Raw genomic sequence first — 25,129 nt, forward strand, 5'->3', positions numbered from 1 at the left:
GGGGCAGGGGGGTGCAGGGAGGTGCACTAGGGGGTGCACTAGGGGGTGCAGGGGGGTGCAATGGGGGGTGCAGGGGGGGTGCAATAGAGGGTGCAATGGGGGGGTGCAACAGGGGATGCAATGAGGGGTCCGGGGGGGTGCAGGAGGGGTGCTGGGAGGTGCACTAGGCGGTGCAGGGGGGTGCAAAGGGGGGTGCAGGGGGTGCAATAGAGGGTGCAATGGGGGTGCAATGGGGGGGTGCAATGGGGGTGCAATGGGGGGTGCAATGGGGGTGCTGGGAGGTGCACTAGGGGGTGCTGGGGGGTGCAGGGAGGGTGCAATGCGGGGTGCTGGGGGGTGCAATGCGGGGTGCAGGGGGTGCAATGGGGGGTGCGGGGGTCCAATGAGGGGTGCAGGGGGTGCAATGCGGGGTGCAATGCGGGGTGCAATGGGGGGAGCTGGGGGGTGCTATGAGGGGTGCAGGGGGTGCAATGCGGGGTGCAATGGGGGGTGCAGGGGGGGTGCAGCCGCCCGTCCCCGCTCCCCTCCCCCTGACCTGCCGCCCGCCGCTGACATTGACACGGCGCACGCGCGCCCCGCCGGGCCACGCCCCCCGCCCCCTCCCTCCTCCAATCCCCCGCCCGGCGCCTGCGCGGAGGGCGGGCGAAGGGGCGTGGCGGCGGGCGCTGCCAATCAGGGCGGCGGGGAGGGCGCATGCGCGCCCGGCCCCTCCCTCCCTCCCTCGCTGCCGCCAGGGCGGGAAGGGAAAAGGCGGGAAAACGGCGCTGAGGGGAGCGCGGAGGATGGCGGGGGGGGGGGTGGAGGGGGATTCGGCTCCTGGAGACCCCCCCCAGCCCCGGTATGGGGGTCAGGAAGGGTGGGTGACCCCCCCTGGCCCTGGGGTCCGGTCATGGCGGGGGCTCAGCCTGTCCTTTACCTCAGACCTGGGGTCCTGTCATGGTGGGGGCTCACCCTGTCCTTTACCTCAGCCCTGGGGTGTCATGGCGGGGGCTTGGCCCCATCCTTTACCTCAGCCCCGGGGTCCTGTCATGGTGGAGGCTCACCCCCACCCTTTACCTTAGCCCTGGGGTGTTATGGCAGGGGCTCACCCCATCCTTTACCTCAGCCCTGGGGTGTCATGGTGGGGGCTCACCCTGTCCTTTACCTCAGACCTGGGGTGTCATGGCGGGGGCTCATCCTGTCCTTTACCTCAGCCCTGGGGTCCTGTCATGGCGGGGGCTTGGCCCCGTACTTTACCTCAGCCCCGGGGTCCTGTCATGGTGGGGGCTCACCCTGTCCTTTACCTCAGCCCTGGGGTGTCATGGTGGGGGCTCACCCCATCCTTTACCTCAGCCCCGGGGTCCTGTCATGGTGGGGGCTCACCTGTCTTTTACCTCAGCCCTGGGTTCCTGTCATGGCGGAGGCTCACCCCCACCCTTTACCTCAGACCTGGGGTGTCATGGCGGGGGCTCACCCCATCCTTTACCTCAGCCCCAGGGTCCTGTCATGGCAGGAGAGTGGCCCCATCCTTTACCTCAGCCCCGGGGTCCCGTCATGGCGGGTCCCCAGCCCCCTTTTGGGAAGGGTCCCTGTCGTCCCACCACCACGGCACGGGCAGCACCGGCCTCTCCGCAGGCGGCACCTCGCTGCCAGCCCAGGGCCCGGCCATCGCTCCTGCCCGCTGGCGTGACCCGGAGGCAGGAGCCGTCTGCTGCCACTTGGGCGATTAACGACGGGGTTCGTTATTAACGACGGGGTTCGTTAGCCCGCGCAGCCAGCCGCTGCCTGTCCCGCTGCCATACTTTCTTCCCCAGGCACGACCGTACAGGGCTGGGAACCGGTGCTCGTTAGCCCCCTAACGAGGAGCAGCCCCCTAACGAGCGGTGGGGTGCAGAGAACGCAGCCGACATGGTGTCACCTCCGCAGGTCCTGCGCGATGTCACCGGCCCCCAGGTACGACGGTGGCTGACACCGGCCCGGTGAGTCCCCCGCCGGCTGCCCCATAGGGACCCAGCACCCCCCCCCCAATTTGGGGTGGGGGGGTTCCCCCTCCTACCAGCACCCCCAAACCCCTGCCTCGGTTAGAGCCTGGCGGCTTCACAGCCTTCCCCAGAGTGGAGAAAATGACCTTTTCTGCCCCAAAATGGTGCCTGTGGCCTGGGAAGAGCAGCAGAAGGTGCTGTTGGGGAGGGGGTCTCCTGCCCCACAGCTGCCTCCCAGCCCAACCTCGTGCCCCATAGCAGCCCCCCAGGTCTCCTGCCCCATAACCCCCCCAGACCTTCTGCCCCATAGCTGCCCCCCAGCGCCACCTTGTGCCCCACAGCTGCCCCCAGCCCCACCTCCTGCCCCATAACCCCCCCAGACCTCCTGCCCCATAGCTGCCCCCCCAGCCCCACATCCTGCTCCATAACCCCCCCAGCCCTCCTGCCCCATAGCTGTCCCCCAGCCCCACCTTGTACCCCATAGCTGCCCTCCTGCCCCATAACCCCCCCAAACCTGCTGCCCCCCAGCCCCACCTCCTGCCCCATAACCCCCCCAGACCTCCTGCCCCATAGCTGCCCCCCAGCCCCGCCTCCTGCCCCATAACCCCCCCAAAACTGCTGCCCCCCAGCCCCACCTCCTGCCCCATAACCCCCCCAGACCTCCTGCCCCCCAGCTGCCCCCCAGCCCCACCTCCTGCCCCATAACCCCCCCAGACCTCCTGCCCCTTAGCTGCCCCCCCCAAACCTGGCCTGGGGCGGGGCCCCCCCGCCCCAATTAGCCCCGCCCCACCAGTGGGAGGGGCCCAGCCGTCCGTGCTGGGGGGGGGTGTGTGTCTCTGGGGGGTCTTTGGGGGGGCTCTGGGGTACCGAGGGGGATTCTGGGGGGGGTGTTTAAAGGGCGGGGGGGGGGACAACGACGGGGGGGGGCTGCGCTGTGTGTGTGTGGGGGGGTGGAATTTTGGGGGGGTCCCGGGCTGTGGCGACCCGCTCTGAATCTTAATGACCTGCCCGGGGGAAGGTGGGGGGGGGGTGTCTGTCTGCCCGCCCGCCTGTCTGTCGGTCTGTCTGCCCGTCTGTCTGCCCCCCCCCGGCTGCTGTCCGGCTCCGGACCGACACCGGGGCGTGGCCGGTACCGGCGAAGGGGCGTGGCCGGTACCGGGAGGGGGGGGCGGGGCCGATGCCGGTGCCGCCGTCCCAGTGACCGGCGGGGTGGCGGAGGTGGCGGCGGCGGGATGCGGTGGGGAGCGTGAGAGGTGAGAGCCGGGCGGGGATCCCCCCCTGAGACCCCCCCCAATACCCCGACACCCCCCGACACCCCCCGACACCCCCAGCCCACCTTCGACACCCCGACACCCCAACGCACCCTCAATAATCCAACACCCCAGACCCCCCAACGACACCCCAACACCCCGACACAGCCCCCCAATACCGCCCACGACCCCCCAATTCCCCCCAACGACCCCCTAATACCCCGACACAGCCCCCCAATTCCCCCCAACGACCCCCTAATACCCCGACACAGCCCCCCAATACCCCCCAACGACACCCTGACACCCCCCAACACCCCAATACAACACCCCCCGACACCCCCCAACGACCCCCCAATACCCCGACACAGCCCCCCAATACCCCCCACGACCCCCCAACACCCCCCAACGACACCCCGCCACCCCCCAACACCCCCCAACGACCCCCCAATACCCCGACACAGCCCCCCAATACCCCCCAACGACATCCCCCACCCCCCAATACAACACCCCCCGACACCCTAATACAACACCCCAACCCTCCGACACCCCCCAACGTAGCCCCGACCCCCCCCAACGTATCCCCGACACCTCCTCAACACCCCCTGACACCCCCCCCCCCCACAGTGCACCCCCAAAACCCCCTAACACAACACCCGGCCGCCCCCAACACCCTCCCGACTCCCCGACACAACGCCCTGACATCCTGACACCGCAACACAACCCCCCCCCCCCAAGTCACCCCCCCCCCAACAACCTGTAACACCCCAACACCCTGACACCCCTCCGACCCCCCAACACCCCTCCGACCCCCCAACACCCTGACACCCCCCAACACCCTCCGCAACACCCCCTGGTCTCATCACAACCCAACACCCCAGACTGGGACACCCAGCACAGCACCCTGACACCCCCCCCCCCACGCGTGTGTACCCCACACTGGCACGCTGGGGGGGGGGATGGCTGGGGGGGGGACACACACGGCCACCGCCTGGGGACAGAGGGACAGGCAGGACAGGCAGACACAGGCAGGACAGGCAGACACAGGCAGCCGCACAGCCGCACGCCCCGGCCCCATTAGTATTCTGCAAGCGGCGGCGGGTGCTGCAGGGGTTGGGGGGGGGGGGGGGGCCGGCGGGGCCAGACTGGGGGGGACTGGGAGGTGCTGGGATCTAGTTAGGGGGTGCTGGGAGTCAGTTGGGGGGACTGGGATGGGACTGGGGGTGTTGGGGGGGGACGAGGAGGGGAGTGGGACCTGGCTGGGGGGGACTGGGGGGGTGCTGGGGTGGGACTGGGGGTGCTGGGATGGGGCTGGAGGGGTGCTGGGGGGACTGGGAAGGGGACGGGGCGGGGGGGTGTGCTGGGACCCGGCTGATGGTACTGGGATCCAGTTGGGGGTGCTGGGGGGGGGACTGGGATCCAGTGGGGGGGGTGGGGGACGACGACTGGGATCCAGTTGGGGGTGTGGGACTGGGATCCAGTTGGGGGTGCTGGGGGATAACGACTGGGATCCAGTTGGGGGTGCTGGGGGGGGGACTGGGATCCAGTTGGGGGTGCTGGGGGGGGGACGACTGGGATCCAGTGGGGGGGGTGGGGGACGACGACTGGGATCCAGTTGGGGGTGCTGGGGGGGGGACTGGGATCCAGTTGGGGGTGCTGGGGGATGACGACTGGGATCCAGTTGGGGGTGCTGGGGGGGGGACTGGGATCCAGTTGGGGGTGCTGGGAGCTGATGAGGGGTGCTGGGGTGGGACTGGGGGTGCTGGGACCCAACTGGGTGAACTGGGAGTGGACTGGGGGTGCTGGGACAGGACCCGGGTGGGTGCACTGGGATGCGACTGGGGGGACTGGGATGGAACCAGCTGGGTGAACTGGGGCCCCAGTGAAGATCTGGGGTCTCTGGCGGGCTCCCATTGTTTGGTTTTTTTGGGGGGGGACCCGGACCCTTTTTGGGGGGATCCTGAGTGCTTGGGGGGGTCCCGGGTTTCTTTGGGGGGGTCCGCAGCCCTTTTGGGGGGTGCCAGGTCCTTTGGGCGGGGGGTCCTGGGTGCTTGGGGGTGGTGGTCCCAGACCCTTTTAGGGGGGTCCCGCCTGCGTTGCCCCCCACCCACCCACCCTTCCTCCCTCCCACAGGTGCAGCCGCCTCCGCCTCGGCCCCCCCCAAACCCCTGCACCCCCCAAACCCCTCCCCCCCCCTCAACTCTCCCCCCCGGCACCCCCCAAATTCCCCTGCCCCCCCCAGCCCTGCCTGTTTCTGCCTGTTCATTCCCTGCTGCCCCACCCCTCACCGCCCCCCCCATCCTCTCCCCCAAATCCTTGCCCCCCCATCCCCCCAGCCTGTCCCCGTGTCCCCAAATCCCCCCCCCAGTGTCCCCAACCCCCTGGCCGAGATGAGGCAGACCCCCCCGGAGCGGAGCTCTGGCCAGGTAGGACCTGGGGGGGGTCTCAGGGACGCTGGGGGGGGACACAAACGGTGTCACGGGGGGGCTTGGGGACACACGACTGCTGTCACGGGGGGGTGGGGACACGGGTTTGTCACCCCCACCCTCGTGGGGAGGTGACACGGCTTTGCCCCCCCCCGCCATGACGGGGACGGTGACACGCAATTTGTCCCACCGCCGCGCCGGGTTTGTCCCCTCGCCATCACGGGGACGGTGACACGGGCTCGTCCCCGCCGTTAACGGGGACGGTGACACGCGACTGTCGTCCCGCCGGTTTGGGGGGGACGGTGACACGGGTTTGTCACCCGCTGTCACGGGTTTGTGTGTGTCGTCCCCCCCCACCGTTATGGGGACGGTGACACGGGCTCGTCCCTGCTGCCGTTACGGGGACGGTGACAGGGGTTTGTCCCCCGCCATTACGAGTTTGTCCCCCTGCTGTTACGGGGACGGTGACATGGGGTTGTCACCCACCGTTACGGGGACGGTGGCAGGGGTTTGTCCCCCAGGAGTTTGTCCCCCCATGGTTATGGGTTTGTCACCCACCGTTACGGGGACGGTGACACTGCCTTGCCCTGCCGTTACGGGGATGGTGACACTTGATTGTCCCCCACCATGATGGGGACAGGGACATGGGTTTGTCACCCGTCATTACAGCTTTGTCACCCCACTGTTGGGACGGTGACACAGCTTTGTCCCCGCCGTTATGGGGATGGTGACAGGGGTTTGTCCCCCACCGTTACAGCTTTGTCACCCCACTGTTGTGGGGACAGTGACACGGGCTCGTCCCCACCATTACAGGGACGGTGACAGGGGTTTGTCCCCTGCCATTACAGGTTTGTCACCCCACTGTTACGGTGACAGTGACAGGGGTTTGTCCTCCACCATTACAGCTTTGTCACCCCACTGTTGTGGGGACAGTGACACAGCTTTGTCCCCGCCGTTATGGGGATGGTGACAGGGGTTTGTCCCCACCGTTACGGTGACAGTGACAGGGTTTTGTCCCCCACCATTACAGCTTTGTCACCCCACCGTTGGGACGGTGACACAGCTTTGTCCCGACTGTTGTGGGGACAGTGACACAGCTTTGTCCCTGCCGTTATGGGGTCGGTGACACAGGCTTGTCCTCACTGTTACGGTGACAGTGACAGGGTTTTGTCCGCCACCATTACAGGTTTGTCACCCCACTGTTATGGTGACAGTGATAGGGGTTTGTCCCCCACCACTACAGCTTTGTCACCCCACCGTTGTGGGGACAGTGACACAGCTTTGTCCCCGCCGTTATGGGGATGGTGACACGGGCTTGTCCCCACTGTTACGGTGACAGTGACAGGGTTTGTCCCCCACCATTACAGCTTTGTCCCCACTGTTTTGGGGACGGTGACAGCTTTGTCCCCCCCCCGACGGGGCCGGGGAGCCCCGTGTGACATCAGGAAGGGACGAGCTCAAGGTCACTGCTGCGGGGGGGCTGGGCAGCGGACCCCGGCATCCGCGTCACCCCTCCCCGGGGACTGTTGGGGTACGGCGGAGGTGACATCGCCGGGGTGACCCGTGTGTCCCCGTCTTGTCCTCCCCCTCCCCGGTGTGGGTGTCTGCCTGTCCGACTGTGCAGGCAGCTGCCTGTCTGCCCTGCCGGGCCCAATGGGGCGTCTGCGTCAGCCGGTGTCTGGCAGCCTGTACCCGTCTGCCCTGCCTGTACCGTCTGCCCTGCCTGTACCATCTGCCCTGCCTGTACCCGTCCGCCCTGCCTGTACCCATCTGCCCTGCCTGTACCTGTCCACGCTGCCTGTACCCATCTGCTTTGCCTGTACCTGTCCACCCCGCCTGTACCTGTCTGCTCTGCCTGTACCCATCCGCCCTGCCTGTCCCCATCCCTGCCTGTCCCCACACCCCCCCTCTGCCTGTCCCTATGTCCCCCCCCCGCTCTGCCTGTCCCTCTCCCCTCTGCCTGTTCTCCATCACCGCCGCCGCCACGGCAACCTGCCTGCTCCTCCGCCTGTGCCCCGCCTGTGTCCCCGTGTCCGTGTGTCCGTCCCCCCCCCCGCCACTGCCTGTTGCTCCGCCGCCTGTTGCTTTGTCTGCCTGTGTGCCCCCCCCCTTCCCTCCGCCGCCGCTGTCGCCGCCCGTGACTTGTCCTCCGTGTCCGTCTGTCCCCTGGGGAGGGAGGAGGGAGGTGACTGTGACACCCCCCCCCCCCCCGTGTCCGTCTGTCCTTCTCGGTGTCTGTGTGTCCGCCTGTCCCTCCGCCCCGGCTGTGGCGCTGCCAGGAGACATGATGGGGGGGGGGGGGGGGGTGGCGTGTGACAGCGTGTCCTGGCGTGTCAGAGCGTGTCCCCTGTGGCCTGCCGTGTGCTGACAGTCTGACGCTGTCTCACTGCGGTGGGGAGGGGGCACTGGGGGATACTGGGAGGCACTGGGGGGTACTGGGAGGCACTGGTTGCCCCAGGCCAGGCTTGATGCTGCCTCCCCAGCACAGTGGGGCAGTCCTGGGGGGTACTGGGAGGATACTGGGAGCACTGAGGGGGGGGAGCACAAGTTCCCCCCCTGCCTGATCCTCTCCCGGTGGGGGGGGGGGTACTGGGGGGGACTGGTGCTTCCAGTGCTGCCTGACCCCTTCATGGTGCAGGGGGGGTACTGGGGGTTACGGGGGGGCACTGGTCCCACCAGTCCCCCCCCATCTGACCCTCTCCTGGTGCTGGGGGGTACTGGGGGGCACTGGTCGCACCAGTCCCCCCCCACCTGACCGTCTTGCAGTTTGGGGGATTACTGGGGGGCACTGGTTCTACCAGCCTGATGGTCTCCCACTGTGGGGAGGCACTGGGGGGGCACTGGGGGGCATCACTCCCACCAGTTCCCCATAGTTGACACTCTCCTGGTACTGGACGTTACTGGTGGGCACCGTTCCCACCAGTTCCCCCCTCACCTGACCCTCTCGTGGTGCTGGGGTGTTACTGGTGGGCACTGCTCCCACCAGTTCCCCAGACCTGACCCTCTCCTGGTGCGGGGGTGTTACTGGGGGGTACTGGTGGGCACCGGTGGGCACCTCTCCCACCAGTCCCCCCCACCCGACCCACTCCTGGTGCAGGGGTGTTACTGGGGGGTACTGGTGGGCACCTTTCTCACCAGTTCCCCCCACCAGACCCTCTCCTGGTGCTGGGGCATTACTGGAGTGTACTGGTGGGCACTTTTCCCACTGGTTCCCCCCCACCCAACCCTCTCCTGGTGCTGGGGCATTACTGGGCGGTACTGGTGGGCGCTGGTGGCCACCTCTCCCGCCAGTTCCCCCCCACCCGACCCTCTCCTGGTGCTGGGGTGTTACTGGGGGGTACTGGTGGGCACCGGTGGGCACCTCTCCCACCAGTTGCCCCCACCAGACCCTCTCCTGGTGCTGGGGTGTTACTGGGGGGCACTGGGGGGCACCTCTCCCACCAGTCCCCCCCACCCAACCCTCTCCTGGTGCTGGGGTGTTACTGGTGGGCACTGGTGGGCATCTCTCCCACCAGTTCCCCCCACCAGACCTTCTCCTTGTGCTGGGGTGTTACTGGTGGGTACTGGTGGGCACCAGTGGGCACCTCTCCCACCAGTTCGCCCCCACCCGACCCTCTCCTGGTGCTGGGGTGTTACTGGGTGTTACTGGTGGGCACTGGTGGGCACCTCTCCCACCAGCCCCCCCCCCCCCTTGTTGTGTGCCCCCTCGCAGGGCGCAGCGGCGGCGCGATGAGCCCCCGGGTCCCCGCCCCCGCCAGCAGGATGCTCTTCGCCTTGGCCTTGGCCTGCGCCAGCCCCTTCCTGGAGCCGCGGCCGGAGGGGAGCCGGCGGGCGCTGAACGTCGCCGTCATCCTGAGCGGAGCCTCTTACGGCCCCGCTGGGCCCCGCCTGGCCCCCGCCGCCTTCCGTAACTTCTCCCTGGAGGTCAATCCGGTGGGGGTGGTGTTGAACGACACCAACCCCCGCAGCTTGATCGTCCGCCTCTGCGACGTCCTCTCTTCCCTTCGCATCCACGGCGTCGTCTTCGAGGACGACACCCGCTCCGAGGCCGTGGCTCAGATCCTCGACTTCATCTCCGCCCAGACCTCCGTGCCCATCATCGGCATCAACGGCGGCTCCGCCATCGTCCTCACGCCCAAGGTAGGGGTGACGCGGTCCGGGGGCACCCAACCGTCCTCAGCTATGTCTAGGGACACCCGACTGTCCCCAACCCAACCCCAACCATCTCTAGAGCCACCCAACTGTCCCCAACCACGTCTAGGGGCACCCTGCTGTCCCCAAACCTTGTCTAGGGTCACCCTGCTGTCCCCAACCATGTCTACGGACACCCAACTGTCCCCAACCATGTCTAGGGTCACCCTGCTGTCCCCAAACCATCTCTAGAGACACCCAACTGTCCCCAACCACGTCTAGGGGCACCCAACTGTCCCCAGCCATGTCTAGGGGCACCCAACTGTCCCCAACCATGTCTAGGGTCACCCTGCTGCCCCCAACCATGTTTAGAAGCACCCTGCCATCCCCAAACCATGTCTAGGGGCACCCAACTGTCCCCAACCCACCCCCAACGATGTCTAGAGCCACCCAACTGTCCCCAACCATGTCTAGAGACACCTGAGTGTCCCCAACCCAACTGTCCCCAACCCCAACCATGTCTAGAGCCACCCAACTGTCCCCAACTGTATCTGAACCCACCCGACTGTCCCCAACCCAACTGTCCCCAACCCACCTGTCCCCAACTATGTCTAGAGACACCCAACTGTCCCCAACTGTATCTGAACCCACCCAACTGTCCCCAACCCAACTGTCCCCAACCCCAACCATCTCTAGAGCCACCCAACTGTCCCCAACCATGTCTAGAGACACCTGAGTGTCCCCAACCCAGCTGTCCCCAACCCCAACCATGTCTAGAGACACCCAACTGTCCCCAACTGTATCTAAACCCACCCGACTGTCCCCAACCACGTCTAGACCCGCTTGACTGTCCCCCACACAACCACGTCTAGAACCACCCAACTGTCCCCGACTGTATCTAGACCCACCTGACTGTCCCCAACCCACGTGTCCCCCAACCCAACCACGTCTCGAGCCACCCAGCTGTCCCCAGCCCCTCCGTTGTCACCCGCTCCCCGCCGCAGGAGAAGGGCTCCACCTTCCTCCAGCTGGGCTCCTCCACCGAGCAGCAGCTGCAGGTGATCTTCGAGGTGCTGGAGGAGTACGACTGGACGGCCTTCGCCGTCGTCACCACCCTCTTCCCCGGCTACGAGGACTTCGTGGACTACGTGGAGGTCTTGACCGACAGCAGCTTCATCGGGTGGGAGCACCGGGGCGTCCTCACCCTCAACTTAACCGACGACCCCGAGGGGACGCGGTTACGCCGGCAGCTGCGCGAGGTCAGCGCCCAAATCCGCCTCCTCTACTGCTCGCGGGAAGAGGCCGAGGCCATTTTCCGAGCGGCGCGAGACGCCGGTTTAGCCGGTCCCGGTTACATCTGGTTCGTGGTTGGCACCAACCTGGGAGGAAGCGACCAATTGCCGGAACATCTCCCCGCCGGCTTATTCGCGGTGTTGTCGGCCGGTTGGCGGGACGACCTCCAACACCGGGTGCACAACGGCGTGGCCATCGTGGCCAAGGGTGCCGAGGCGCTGCTGCGCGACTACGGCTTCATCCCCGAGTTCAACAACGACTGTCGGGCCCCTAACGTCACCCAGATCAACGACAACCTCCACCGGTGAGCGCGGCGGCACCGCCGGCGGCTGTCACCTGCAGCTCGGGGAGGTGACAGCCCCGTGACGGTGTCACCTCCCCCAGGTACTTCATGAACATCACCTGGGGGCAAAAGGATTTCTCCTTTAACGAGGACGGCTACCTCGTCAACCCCTCGCTGGTCGTTATCTCCCTCAACAAGGAGCGCAGCTGGGAGGTGGTGAGCGTCCCCTCCGCCTGTGCCGTGTCCCTGCGGTGTCACCGTCCTGGCGGTGACGTCCCCTGGCTGCTCCTCGTGGTGTTTGTCATTCCGGTCGCGGTGACATCCGGCTCTTCTCGGCCACGTGGTGTCCCCCCGGGGGCTGCGGTACCATCTGGCGTTCACCGCCCCCCCTCACCACCGTTGCGGTGTCACGCTGCCTTGTCACAACAACGCGTCCCCAAGGGGGTGGCGGTGACGCCTGGCCGGTGACGGGGACACAAAAGCTCAGCCCCCTCGCCCCGTCACGGTGACACCTCCCAGGACCCTTCCTCGACCGGTTCCTCCCGGCCGAGGCGACCCCGTGTCCGTCCATCCGGCGGCCACCCGCCGTCCGTCGCGGTGACGTCAGATCATCCCCGACGATGACATCGGTCTGAAGGCGGTGGCTCAGGTGTTGTGTCCCCCCCACTGCAGGTGGGCAGCTGGGAACACCGGATCCTGCGGATGAAGTACCCGGTTTGGTCGCGTTACGGTAAATTCCTCCAACCGGTAGACGACGACCAACACCTGACGGTGGCCACGCTGGAAGAACGTCCCTTCGTCATCGTGGAGAACATCGACCCCGCCACCGGCACCTGCATCCGCGACTCCGTCCCCTGCCGCAAACAGCTCAACCGCACCGCCAGGTTGGTACCCGGCGTCCCTGACCCCTTGGGGACGTCCCCGCCGCCACCGCCGCCGGGTTGTCCCCGAGTGTCACCGTCCCCGCAGCCCCTCGGCCGAGCCGGCGCTCTTCGAGAAGAAATGCTGTAAGGGTTTCTGCATCGACATCCTCAAGCGCTTGGCCCGCACCGTCGGCTTCACCTACGACCTCTACCTCGTCACCAACGGCAAACACGGCAAGAAGATCGACGGCGTCTGGAACGGCATGGTGGGAGAGGTGGGGAACACCGCCCTACGCCCCCCACCCCATGGCCATGGGGGTCCCAGGGGGCTGGGGAGACCTTCCCCATGCTTTTTGGGGTGCTCAGGGGTGTGAGGAGAGCCCCCACGCTGCCACTGGGGGGTCCAGGGAGAGCCCCTACCCACCTTTGGGGTGCCCAGGGGGCCAGGGAGAGCCCCCCCCCAACTTTGGGGGACTCAGGAGGCTGGGGAGAGCCCCCATGCTGCCCTCAGGGGGTCTAGGGAGAGGGGTCCCCCACTTTTGGGGTGCTCAGAGGTGTGGGAAGAGCCCCTATGCTGCCCTTGGGGGGTCCGGGGAGAGCCCCCACCCACCTTTGGGGTGACCAGGGGGCTGGGGAGAGCCCCCCCTCCACTTTTGGGGTGCCCAGGGGGCCGGAGAAAGCCCTCTGCCAACTTTGGGGGTCTCAGGGGGCTGGGGAGAGCCCCCAGGCTGCCCTCGGGGGGTCCAGGGAGAGGCCCCCCCCACTTTTGGGATGCCCAGGGGGCCAGGGAGAGCCGCCCCCCCCCCCCCGGGGCCCAGATGTCCAGGAGGGGGGCCCTGATATATGACACAAGCCCCGCCCCTTCGTCACCTCCTGGACACACCCTCCCTATGGCCCCTCCCACTGTTGGCCCCACCCCCTCCCCACCCTCCCACCATTTTGCTGCTCTGCCCTGTCCCTTCCACGCCCTTTGATTGGCTCTTCCACCTCGGCCCCACCCCTGTTAGCCACACCCCTTACGACCACACCCTCATGGCCACGCCCCCCCCAACCGCCACCCACAGGTCTTTTACCGCCGAGCCGACATGGCCATCGGCTCGTTAACCATTAACGAAGAACGTTCCGAGATCATCGATTTCTCCGTCCCCTTCGTGGAGACGGGCATCAGCGTCATGGTGTCCCGCAGCAACGGCACCGTCTCCCCCTCCGCCTTCCTGGGTACGGACGGACGGCGGGACAGACGGACGGGCGGGGCGGGGGGACACACCCCATCGTCCTCTGGGTGACAGGGTGTGTCCCCCCCCCCACCCCAGAACCCTACAGCCCGGCCGTTTGGGTGATGATGTTCGTCATGTGCCTCACGGTGGTGGCCGTCACCGTCTTCATCTTCGAGTACTTCAGCCCCGTGGGCTACAACCGCAGCCTGGCCGCCGGCCAGCGTGAGTGTGTCGCCTCCCCCCCCCTCTGCGCCCCGACACCCCGCCGGTATCGGGGTGACGACCCCGTTGTCACCACGGGGAGGTGGGGAGGGGGCGGGCGAGGAGGACGCGGGGTGACAAGAGGGGACACGGGGGACGTGGTATCAGCACGGCTCCGGCGTCACCCCCCCCCTCCCGGGTGTTCCCCAAGGAGTGTGGAGGAGGTGGGCGGTTGTCCCCCCCTCCCTGTGGTGACACTGTCCCTGGGGTGACAACATTCCCACGGTGACGCTGTCCTCGCCATCCCTGTCCCTGGGATGACGCTGTCCCTGTCCCCACTGTCCCCATCCCTGGGGGTGACACCGTCCCTGTCCCCAGGGTGATGCTGGCCCCACAGTGACGCTGTCCCCGGCCCCACGGTGACGCTGTCGCTGTCCCAGGGGTGACACTGTCACTGTCCACATCCCTGTGGTGATGCTACCCCTGTCCCCAGGGGGACACCGTCCCCATCCCAGCTGTCCCTGGGGTGACGCCGTCCCCATCCCCACGGTGGTGCTGTCCCCGTCCCTGGGGTGACACTGTCCCTGTCCCTACGGTGATGGTGTCCCTGGGGTGACGCCGTCCCCAGGGTGACACCATCCCCACAGTGATGGTGTCCCTGGGGTGACACCATCCCTGTCCCTTGGGTGACATCATTCCTGTCCCCACGGTGATGGTGTCCCTGGGGCGATGCTGTCCCTGTCCCTTGGGTGACACCATCCCCACGGTGATGGTGTCCCTGGGGTGACATCATTCCTGTCCTCATGGTGACGCCGTCCCTGGGGTGACGCCGTCCCTGGGGTGTCACCATCCCCATCCCCACGGTGACGCTGTCCCTGCGGTGACGCCATCCCCAGGGTGACACCATCCCCACAGTGATGGTGTCCCTGGGGTGACGCCATCCCTGTCCCTGGGGTGACATCATTTCTGTCCCCACGGTGATGGTGTCCCTGGGTTGTCACCATCCCCGTCCCCACGGTGACACTGTCCCTGGGGTGACACCATCCCCAGGGTGACACCATCCTCATGGTGATGTTGTCCCTGGGGTGACATCACTCCTGTCCCCACGGTGATGGTATCCCTGGGGTGACGCTATCCCTGTCCCTGGGGTGACATCACTCCTGTCCCCCCGGTGATGGTATCCCTGGGGTGACGCCGTCCCTGGGGTGTTACCATCCCCATCCCCACAGTGATGGTGTCCCTGGGGTGACGCCATCCCCAGGGTGACACCATCCCCACGGTGATGGTATCCCTGGGGTGACGCCGTCCCTGGGCTGTCACCATCCCCATCCCCACGGTGATGCCGTCCCTGGGGTGACACCATTCCTGTCCCCACGGCGATGCTGTCCCTGTCCCCGGGGTGACGCCATCTCCATCCCCGTGGTGACGCCATCTCCATCCCCGTGGTGACACCGTCCCCGTCCCCAGGCGCCGGGGGTTCCAAATTCACCATCGGCAAATCCATCTGGCTGCTGTGGGCGCTGGTCTTCAACAACTCGGTGCCGGTGGAGAACCCCAAGGGCACCACCAGCAAGATCATGGTGTTGGTGTGGGCCTTCTTCGCCGTCATCTTCCTCGCCAGCTACACCGCCAACCTGGCCGCCTTCATGATCCAGGAGGAGTACGTCGACACCGTCTCAGGGCTCAGCGACCGCAAGGTACCGCGGCGGCGCCTGCGGCTCTGGGCGGGGGGGCTTGTGGGTGGAGGTGGGTGTCTGTGGGGAGGTGGTTGGGGTTTGGGGGGTCACCGTGGGGGTTTGGGGGGTCACTGTGGGGATTCAGTGGTCACCATGGGGGTTTGGGGGGTCACCATGGGGGTTTGGTTGGTCACCATGGGGGTTCAGTGGTTACCATGGGGGTTTCGGGGGTCACTGTGGGAGTTTGGGGTGTCACTGTGGGGGTTTGGGGGGTCACCATGGGGGTTTGGGGGTCACCGTGGGGGTTTGGGGTGTCACTGTGGGGGTTCAGTGGTTACCATGGGGGTTTCGGGGGTCACTGGGGGGGTTTGGGGGGTCACTGTGGGGGTTCAGTGGTTACCATGGAGGTTTGGGGGGTCACTGTGGGGATTCAGTGGTCACCATGGGGGTTTCGGGGGTCACCGTGGGGGTTTGGGGGGTCACCATGGGGGTTCAGGGGTCACTGTGGGAGTTTGGGGTGTTACCGTGGGGGTTCAGGGGTCACCGTAGAGGTTTGGAGGGGTACTGTGGGGGTTGGGGTTTTTTTGTGGGGATTTAGGGGTCACTGTGGGGGTTTGGGGGGTCACCGTTGGGGTTCAGGGGTCACCGTGGGGGTTTGGGGGCTCACTGTGGGGGTTCAGTGGTTACCATGGGGGTTTGGGAGGTCACTGTGGGGGTTTGTGGGGCACTGTGGGGGGTCAGTGGTTACCATGGAGGTTTGGGGTGTCACTGGGGGGGTTCAGGGGTCACTTTGGGGGTTCAGTGGTTACCATGGAGGTTTGGGGCCACTGGGGGGGGTTGAGGGGTTACCATGGAGATTTGGGGTGTCACCGTGGCAGTTTGGGGGGTCACCGTGGGGATTTAGGGGTTACTGTGGGGATTTGGGGGGGCACTGTGAGGATTTGGGGGGTCACTGTGGGTGTTCAGTGGTTACCATGGAGGTTTGGGGTCACTGTGGGGGTTCAGGGGTCACCGTGAGGGTTCAGTGACTGTTGCCAGAGGTCGGTGGTTGTCCGGGAGGATTGGGGGTCACTGTGTGGGGGGGTTCAGGGGTCACTGTGGGGGTTCAGGAGTCACTGTGAGGATTCAGTGACTGTTGCCAGAGGTCGGTGGTTGTCTGGGAAGGTTGGGGGTCCCTGTTGGGGGGTTCTGATGTCACTGTGAGGATTTGGCGGTTGTTGCTGGAGGTCAGTGGTTGTCCGGGAGGGTCGGGGGTCCCTGTGAGGGGGTTCCGATGTCACCGTGGCAGTTCAGCGGTTGTTGCTGGAGGTCAGTAGTTGTCCGGGAGGATTGGGGGTCACTGTGGGGGGGGGTTCAGGGGTCACTGTTGGGGGTTCAGGTAACACCGTGAGGATTTGGCAGTTGTTGCCAGAGGTCGGTGGTTGTCCGGGAAGGTTGGGGATCCCCGTGAGGGGGTTCTAATGTCACCGTAAGGATTTGGCGGTTGTTGCCGGAGGTCGGTGGTTGTCTGGGAAGGTTGGGGATCCCCGTGAGGGGGTTCCGATGTCACCGTGAGGATTTGGTGGTTCTTGCCAGAGGTCGGTGGTTGTCCGGGAGGGTTGGGGATCCCCGTGAGGGGGTTCTAATGTCACCGTAAGGATTCGGCAGTTGTTGCCGGGGGTCGATGCTTGTCCGGGAGGGTCGGGGGTCCCCTTGGGGGGGTTCAGGCGTGAGCCTGACCCCCCCGGGGGAACAGTTCCAGCGCCCGCAGGAGCAGTACCCCCCGCTGAAGTTCGGGACGGTGCCCAACGGCAGCACGGAGAAGAACATCCGCAGCAACTACCCCGACATGCACAGCTACATGGTCAAGTACAACCAGCGCGGGGTGGAGGACGCCCTGCACCACCTCAAGACCGGGTCAGCGGGGGCGGGGCTTGGGGGGGCGGGGCCTGGGGAGGGGCCTAGGGGGTGTGGGTGGGGCTTTAGCAGCTGGGGTGGGGCTTGGAGGCTGGGGAGGGCTTAGGGGATACAGGTGAGGCTGTGGGCGGGGTTTATGGGGCTGGGGGTGGGGTTTGGAGACTGGGGTGGGGCTTAGAGGTACAGGTGAGGGTGTGGGTGGGGTTTATGGGGCTGTGGGTGGGGCTTAGAGGTACAGGTGAGGCTGTGGTTGGGGCTTAGGGGTCTGTGGGTGGGGTTTGGGGCCACGGGTGGGGCTGTGGGTGTGGCTTGGAGGCTGTGGGTGGGGCTTAGGGGTACAGGTGAGGGTGGAGTTTATGGGGCTGTGGGTGGGGCTTAGGGGTATGGGTGAGGCTGTGGGTGGAGCTTTAGCAGCTGTGGGTGGGGCTTAGGACCAAGGACAAAGCTCTGAGTGGGACTTGGGCTTGCAGGTGTGGCTGTGGGTGGGGCTTGGGGGCTGTGGGTGGGGCTTAGATGTACAAGTGAGGCTGTGGGTGGGGCTTGGGGCTGTGGGCGGGTCTTATGGGGTACAGATGAGGTTGTGGGTGGGGCTTAGAGGCTGTGGGTGGGGCTTGGGGCTGTGGGCGGGTCTTATGGGGTACAGGTGAGGTTGTGGGTGGGGCTTAGAGGCTGTGGGTGGGGCTTAGGACCATGGGTGAGGCTGTGGGTGCAGCTTTAGTAGCTTTGGGTGGGGCTCAGGGCTTTGGGTGGGGCTGTGGGCGGGGCCTGCCGGCCTTGGGCGTGGCCCGGGGCGCAACCAACGCCGTGGGGGTGCGCAGGAAGCTGGACGCCTTCATCTACGACGCGGCGGTGCTGAACTACATGGCGCGGAAAGAGGAGGGCTGCAAGCTGGTGACCATCGGCTCCGGCAAGGTCTTCGCTTCCACCGGCTACGGCATCGCCCTGCAGCGCGGCTCCCGCTGGAAGCGCCCCGTCGACCTGGCCCTGCTCCAGCTCCTGGGCGACGGTGAGGGGGGGTCTCGTTTGGGGGGGTCTGGGGGTGGCTAGAGGGGGTCTGGGGGGGTCTGGGAGGTGTTTGGGGTTGTGCAGCGCAACACAGCATTGAAAACGCCCCCCCGGGAGCCCTCCCAGTTCCCCAAGATGACCCCCCAGTTCCCTGAAGTGACCCCCCAGTTCCCTGAGGTGACCCCCCAGCTCCATAGGGTGAGTCCCAACCCTACGAGCTGACCCCCACCCACCTGAGATGACTCCTTCCAACCCCTGGGGTGACCCCCTAACCCCATGGGGTGACTCCCAACTCTACGAAGTGACCCCTCCCACACTCTGGGGTGACTCCCAACCCCCCAGGGTGATCCCCAACACCCGGAGGTGACCCCCAAACCCTCCCAGGAGACCTCCCAACCCCACAGGGTGACTCCCAACCCCACAGGGTGACTCCCAACCCTACTAGGTGACTCCTCCAGCCCTACCAGGTGACTCCCAACCCCTCAGGGTGACTCCCAACCCTATGAGGAGACCTCCTAACCCTCCCAGGGTGATCCTCAACACCCGGAGGTGACCCCCAAACCCTCCCAGGAGACCTCCCAACCCTACAGGGTGACTCCCAACCCCATGGGGTGACACCCAACCCTACGAAGTGACCCTTCCAACACTCTGGAGTGACTCCCAACCCCACAGGGTGACCCCCAACCCTAGGAGGTGACCCCCTAACACCCCAGGGTGATCCCCAACACCCTGAGGTGACCCCCAAACCCTCCTAGGTCACCTCCCAACCCCTCGGGGTGACTCCCAACCCTATGAGGTGACCCCTAACCCTCCCAGGGTGATCCTCAACACCCTGAGGTGACCCCCAAACCCTCCTAGGTCACCTCCCAACCCCTCGGGGTGACTCCCAACCCTCTGAGGTGACCCCCTAACCCCCCAGGGTGATCCCCAACACCCTGAGGTGACCCCCAAACTCTCCCAGGTGATGTCCCAACCCCTCAGGGTGACCCCCACCCCTACGAGGTGACCCCCAACCACCTGAGATGACCCCTCCAACCCTCTGGGGTGACCTCCCCCCCTCCCCGAGGTGACTTCCCCAAACCACCTGGGGCGTGACGGTCCCCGTGTCACCGTCCCCTCCCCAGACGAGATCGAGATGCTGGAGCGGCTGTGGCTGTCGGGGATCTGTCACCAGGAGAAGCTGGAGGTGATGAGCAGCAAGTTGGACATCGACAACATGGCGGGGGTCTTCTACATGCTGCTGGTGGCCATGGGGCTGAGCCTCCTCGTCTTCGCCTGGGAGCACCTCGTCCACTGGAAACTGCGGCACTGCCTGGGGCCGCCCGGGCGCCTCCGCTGCCTCCTCGCCTTCAGCAGGGTACGGGGGGGGGACACACGGGGGGGACAGGGGGACGTGGGGACGGGAGGAGCGGGGTGGAGGTGGGGACGTGGGGATGGAGTGGAGGTGGGGATGGGGTGGAGGTGGGGACATGGGGACGGGGTGGGAGGAGCGGGATGGGGATGGGATGGAGATGGGGATGTGGGGACAGGATGGAGATGGGGATGGGGTGGAGATGGGGACATGGGGACAGGGTGGGGACATGGGGACAGGGTGGGGACACGGGGACAGGGTTGGGAGGAGCAGGATGGAGATGGGGATGGGATGGAGATGGGGACGTGGGGACAGGATGGAGATGGGGATGGGGTGGAGATGGGGACACGGGGACAGGGTGGGGACACGGGGACAGGGTGGGGAGGAGCAGGATGGAGATGGGGACATGGGGACATGGGGATGGGGTGGGAGGAGCAGGATGGAGATGGGGATGGGGTGGAGATGGGGACATGGGGACAGGGGTGGGTGGAGTGGGATGGGGATGGGGACATGGGGACAGGGTGGGGACATGGGGACAGGGGGATAGGGGTGGGAGGAGCAGGATGGAGATGGGGACATGGGGATGGGTGGAGATGGGGACATGGGGACAGGTGAAGATGGGGATGTGGGGACAGGGGTGAGGACATGGGGATGGGGGACAGGGTTGGGAGGAGCAGGATGGAGCTGGGGACATGGGGACAAGGGTGGGGACACGGGGACAGTGTTGGGAAGAGCGGGGTGGAGCTGGGGACAGGGATGGGGACAGGGTTGGGAAGAGCAGGATGGGGTTGGGGACAGGGACACAAGGCGTGGGATGGAGATGGGGACGCGGGGACGGGGTGGGGCTGGGGACACGGGGACGCGGGGACACGAGTGGGGTGGAGATGGGGCCGTGGGGCTGAGGCCAGGGTGGGGACACGGGGCTGGGGACAGGCAGGAGGGGGTGACGGGGGCAGAGCCCCCCCCCAGTGCCACCACGTCCCCCCCAGTGCCACCACATCCCTCTGTGTGTCCCCCCCAGGGCATGTACAGCTGCTGCAGCGCCGAGGAGCCCCCCCCTCCCCAACCCCTGCGCCCCCCCTGCCCCCCCCCGACCCCTCCGGCTCTTCCCACCCCCCCTCCTCCCCGCGACCGTCGCCCCCCCGACCGCTGGCGACCCCCCCGCACCCCCCCGCCACGCCGGGGCCCCCCCGACGCCTTCCACCGCTTCTACGGCCCCATCGAACCCCAAGGGCTCAGCCGGGGGGGGCCCTGTCCCCGCTCCCCCCCTCTCACCCCCCCGACTTATTACACCCCCCCGGGGGGGGGGCCCGAACCTTTTACCCCCCCTTGGCCCCGGCGGTCTCTGCGGGGGCTCTACGAGAGCCTGGGGGGGCCTGGAGACACGGACCCCCCCTTCGCCTACGCTCGTTTGGCTTACGAGGACGAACGTAGCCCCCCCCTCAGCGTTCCCCCCCCTCCTCGTGAAAGACCCCGACGCCCCCCCCGGGGGGGGGACCCCGAAACTCAACCCCTCCTACGCCCCCCCCCTCCCCGAGGTCACCTTTGCCGGGGACACCCCGCTTTCGTCGCCACCCCCCCTCCGCCACCTTTATACCCTGAACTTTCCGATTCGGAATCGGAAGGCTGCGACCCCCCCCGACCCCCCCCGGGACCCCCCCCCAATCCTCCTCCCCCAGTTTCTGGGCCCCCCCCTTGTTGGTGCGCTCCTCCCCCCCCCACCTATTTCTGCACCCTCCCGGGGAGGGAGCGGGGGCCCCCCCCGGGGCGCTGCTGGTCGGCCGAGAAATTGGGGGGACCCTGGGGGGGCTACGGGGGGGGGGGAGGATGGGGCAGCTTGGAGCTTTTGGCCCCCCCCCCTCCTTTCCCCCCCCCACCCCCCCGGTGTCGCAGTTGCTCGGCCGAACGGCTGCGCGATTGGGAAGGCGGGGGGGGGACGCACTGGGGACCCCCCCCCGGCTATTCGGCCTGGGTGGGAGGGGGGGGCCCCTGGGGTGGATTTTGGGGGGTCCCCCCCCCTCCCCGCCGTCACGGCCCCCCCTGTGCCGCCCGCCGGCCCCCCCCGGCTTCCCGCAGCCTGGAAGACCTGAGCGCTTGGGGGGGGGCGACGGCGGCTTGGGGGGGGCCCTGGGCTTGGGTGCCCCCCCCCCCGCCACGACCCCTCTCCCCCCATCATGGGTGTGGAGGGCGCGGCGGGGTGGAGCCGCTGGGGGCCCGCCGAGGCTCCGCCCACTTCTCCAGCCTGGAGTCCGAGGTATGACGTGGGGGGGGGGGGGGTGTCAGCGGGGGGGGACGGGGACGTGGGGACCCCCAGACCCCCGGGGGGTGGGGTGGGGTGGGGCCACGGGTGGGGTGGGGAGCGGGGACACCGGCGAGGTCGAGGACACGTCCCCGTGGCACCCGTGGTGACGAGGACACGTTCCCCTGGCACCCGCGGTGACGATGAGGATGAGGAGAGGTCGCCGTGGCACCCGTGGTGACAACAAGGACGAGGACACGTCCCTGTGCCACCCGTGGTGACAACGAGGACAAGGACAAGTCCCCCTGGCACCCACGGTGACGATGAGGATGAGGACAGGTCTCCGTGGCACCCATGGTGACAACGAGGACAAGGACACGTCCCCCTGGCACCCACGGTGACGAGGACGAGGACAGGTCCCTGTGGCACCCACGGTGACAAGGACAGGTCCCCGTGGCACCCACGGTGACGACGAGGACGAGGACAAGTCCACCTGGCACCCGCGGTGACAAGGACAAGGACAGGTCCCTGTGGCACCACGGTGACAATGAGGACAAGGACAAGTACTTGTGGCACCCGCAGTGACAAGGACAGGTCCCCATGGCACCCATGGTGACAACGAGGATGAGGACAGGTCCCTGTGGCACCCACGGTGACAACGAGGACAAGGACACGTCCCCCTGGCACCCACGGTGACAACGAGGACAAGGACAAGTCCACCTGGCACCCGCGGTGACAAGGACGAGGACAGGTCCCCGTGGCACCCACGGTGACAATGAGGACAAGGACACGTCTCTGTGCCACCCACGGTGACAACGAGGATGAGGACAGGTCTCTGTGGCACCCACGGTGACAAGGAGGATTAGGACAAGTCCGTGTGGCACCCGCGGTGACAATGAGGACAAGGACAGGTGCCCCTGTCACCTGTGGTGACAATGAGGACGAGGATGGGTCCCTGAGACACCCGCGGTGACAACGAGGACGAGGACAGGTCCCCATGGCCCATGGGGTGACACTGGCGAGGACGAGGACGGGTACTTGTGGCACTCGGGTGACAGCGGCGAGGACGAGGACGGGACTTTGTGGCACATGGGTGACACCGGCGAGGACGAGGACGGGTGTCCCTCCCCGGCCCGTGAGGTGACACCGGCGAGGACAAGGACTTGTGGCCCTCAGGGTGACATCGGTGAGGACAAGGACTGGTGCCACCCGGGTGACACCGGTGACAACAACCTGCGGCACCCCGGGGTGACACCGCCAAGGACAAGGACAGTTTCTTGGTGACACTGGTGAGGACACGGTTTGTCCCCTCGTCCCCAAAGTGCCACCACGGACACAGGCCCCGTCACCCCGACCCTGGGAGGGAGAGGTGTGACGCCACAGCCGCCACCGCGGCCCCAGGGGACGACGCCGGGTGTCCCCGTCCCCGAGGGTGATGCCGCGGCCACCAGCATGGCCCCAGGGGACAACACCGGGACTACCCACGGGTGACGCCACATCCCTGCGGGTGACGCCATGTCCCTGCAGGTGACACCACGTCCCTGCGGGTGACGCCTCGTCCCCACGGGTGACACCACGTCCCTGTGGGTGACACCTCATCCCTGCAGGTGACACCACGTCCCCGCGGGTGACACCACCGCCACGGAGGACACACCCGGTCCCCAAGGGTGACACTGTGACCCCCCCCAACAACCCCTGGAGGACGACACCGCGTCACCTCCTCCCGCCCCCAGGTGACACCGACGTGACACCAAGGCCACGGGGTTGGGGGGGTGACACAGTGCCAGGTATTGGGGACACCCTCGTGTGTCCCCCCCCCCGGTGCCATGGGGGATGGGCTGGCACCCATTGTCCCCGTGTCCCCCCCAGGTGTGGCCGTCCCCCCACCCTGCGCTGCTGACGAGTTTTTAATTAAAAACCCGGAATTTTTTTGCGGGGGGGGGGGGGGGGGGAGGGAGACAAAACTGTGAGTGACCACGGCCACCGTGACACCGCGGCCACCGCGCCACCGCGACTGTGATCCCGGGGCCGCCTGCCCCGCGTCCCCTGTGTTCCCCCCCAACGCGTCCCCCTGTCACTCCTCCTCCGTGTCCCCTCGCGTGCCTGTCACCCCCTGCCCGTCACCCCGTGTCCCCATCACCCCTCCGTGTCCCTCTGTGACCCCCCTGTGTCCCTGTCACCCCGTGTCCCCCCACCACCGTCAGCCCCCCGTGTCCCTGTCACCCCGTGTCACTGTCACCCCCCATGTCCCCTCACCCCCATGTCCCTGTCATCTTGTGTCCCTGTCACCCCTCCATCTCCCATGTCCCTGTGTCCCCCCCATGTCCCATCACCCCGTGTCCCCATCACCCTGTGTCCCCAACACCCCATCACCCTCCCAGTATCCCGAACACTGTCACCCTGTCCCCAACTCCCCCGTGTCCCTGTCACCCCATCTCCCTATCACCCCCCCAGTGTCCCCATCACCCCGTGTCCCCGACACCCTGTCACCCCCAAAGTATCCCCAACACTGTCACCCCGTGTCCCTGTCACCCTCATGTCCCCAACACCCCGTTACCCGTGTGTCCCTGTCACCTCCATGTCCTCATCACCCCCGTGTCCCTGTCACCCCGTCTCCCCAACACCTATCACCCCGTCTCCGTATCACCCCCCCAGTGTCCCCAACACTGTCACTGTGTCCCCCACTCCCCGTGTCCCTGTCACCCCGTCTCCCCAACACCCCAATACCCGTCACCCCGTCCCCGTATCACCCCCCCAGTGTCCCCAACACTGTCACCCCATGTCCCCATCACCCCATCTCCCTGTCACCCCCCCGTATCCCCAACACTCTGTCACCCTGTGTCCTTGTCACCGTGTCCCCATCACCCCCATGTCCCCAACACCCCGTCACCCCCCGTGTCCGTCACCCCCCGTGTCCCCAACACCCCGTCACCCTGTGTCCCTGTCACCCCCCACGTCCCTGTCACCCCATGTCTCCAACACCCCTCTGTCTCCCCGTCAACCCCCATGTCCCTGTCACCCCCCGTGTCCCCAACACCCCGTCACCCCCTGTCCCTGTCTCCCCCATCTCCCTGTCACCCCCATGTCCCTGTCACCCCCCTGTGTCCCCAAGACCCCCCGTGTCCCCAACACCCCCCTGTGTCCCCGTCACCCCCTGTGTCCCTGTCAACCCCCATGTCCCCGTCCCAGCTCCGGCGCCTCCGGAATAAAGAGCTTTTCTATTCCCGCTCCCAACCCCGGCCTGTGATGGGGGGGGACGGGACATGGGACCCCAAAACGTGGCAGTGGGACACCCCAAAACAAGGGGGGGGGCCCCCATTGGTGCAATCCCCCCCCCCCA

General features: G+C 66.9%; 1 protein-coding gene across 1 annotated transcript; it reads left to right on the forward strand.

The window, feature by feature from the left end:
- Positions 1-319: 319 nt before the first annotated feature.
- On the forward strand, positions 320-23,280 carry GRIN2D (glutamate ionotropic receptor NMDA type subunit 2D). The gene is made up of 14 exons (XM_075022260.1): positions 320-336; positions 9,369-9,774; positions 10,770-11,362; positions 11,443-11,557; positions 12,014-12,225; positions 12,311-12,479; positions 13,269-13,422; positions 13,518-13,643; positions 15,090-15,319; positions 17,034-17,194; positions 18,013-18,200; positions 19,324-19,556; positions 20,572-21,251; positions 23,112-23,280. The coding sequence occupies exons 1-14, from the start codon at positions 320-322 to the stop codon at positions 23,278-23,280; spliced, it is 3,453 nt and encodes a 1,150-aa protein (XP_074878361.1).
- The last annotated feature ends 1,849 nt before the right edge of the window (positions 23,281-25,129 follow it).

This window comes from Buteo buteo, unplaced genomic scaffold (assembly GCF_964188355.1).
Source record: "Buteo buteo unplaced genomic scaffold, bButBut1.hap1.1 HAP1_SCAFFOLD_304, whole genome shotgun sequence".
Classification (NCBI taxonomy): Eukaryota; Metazoa; Chordata; class Aves; order Accipitriformes; family Accipitridae; genus Buteo; species Buteo buteo.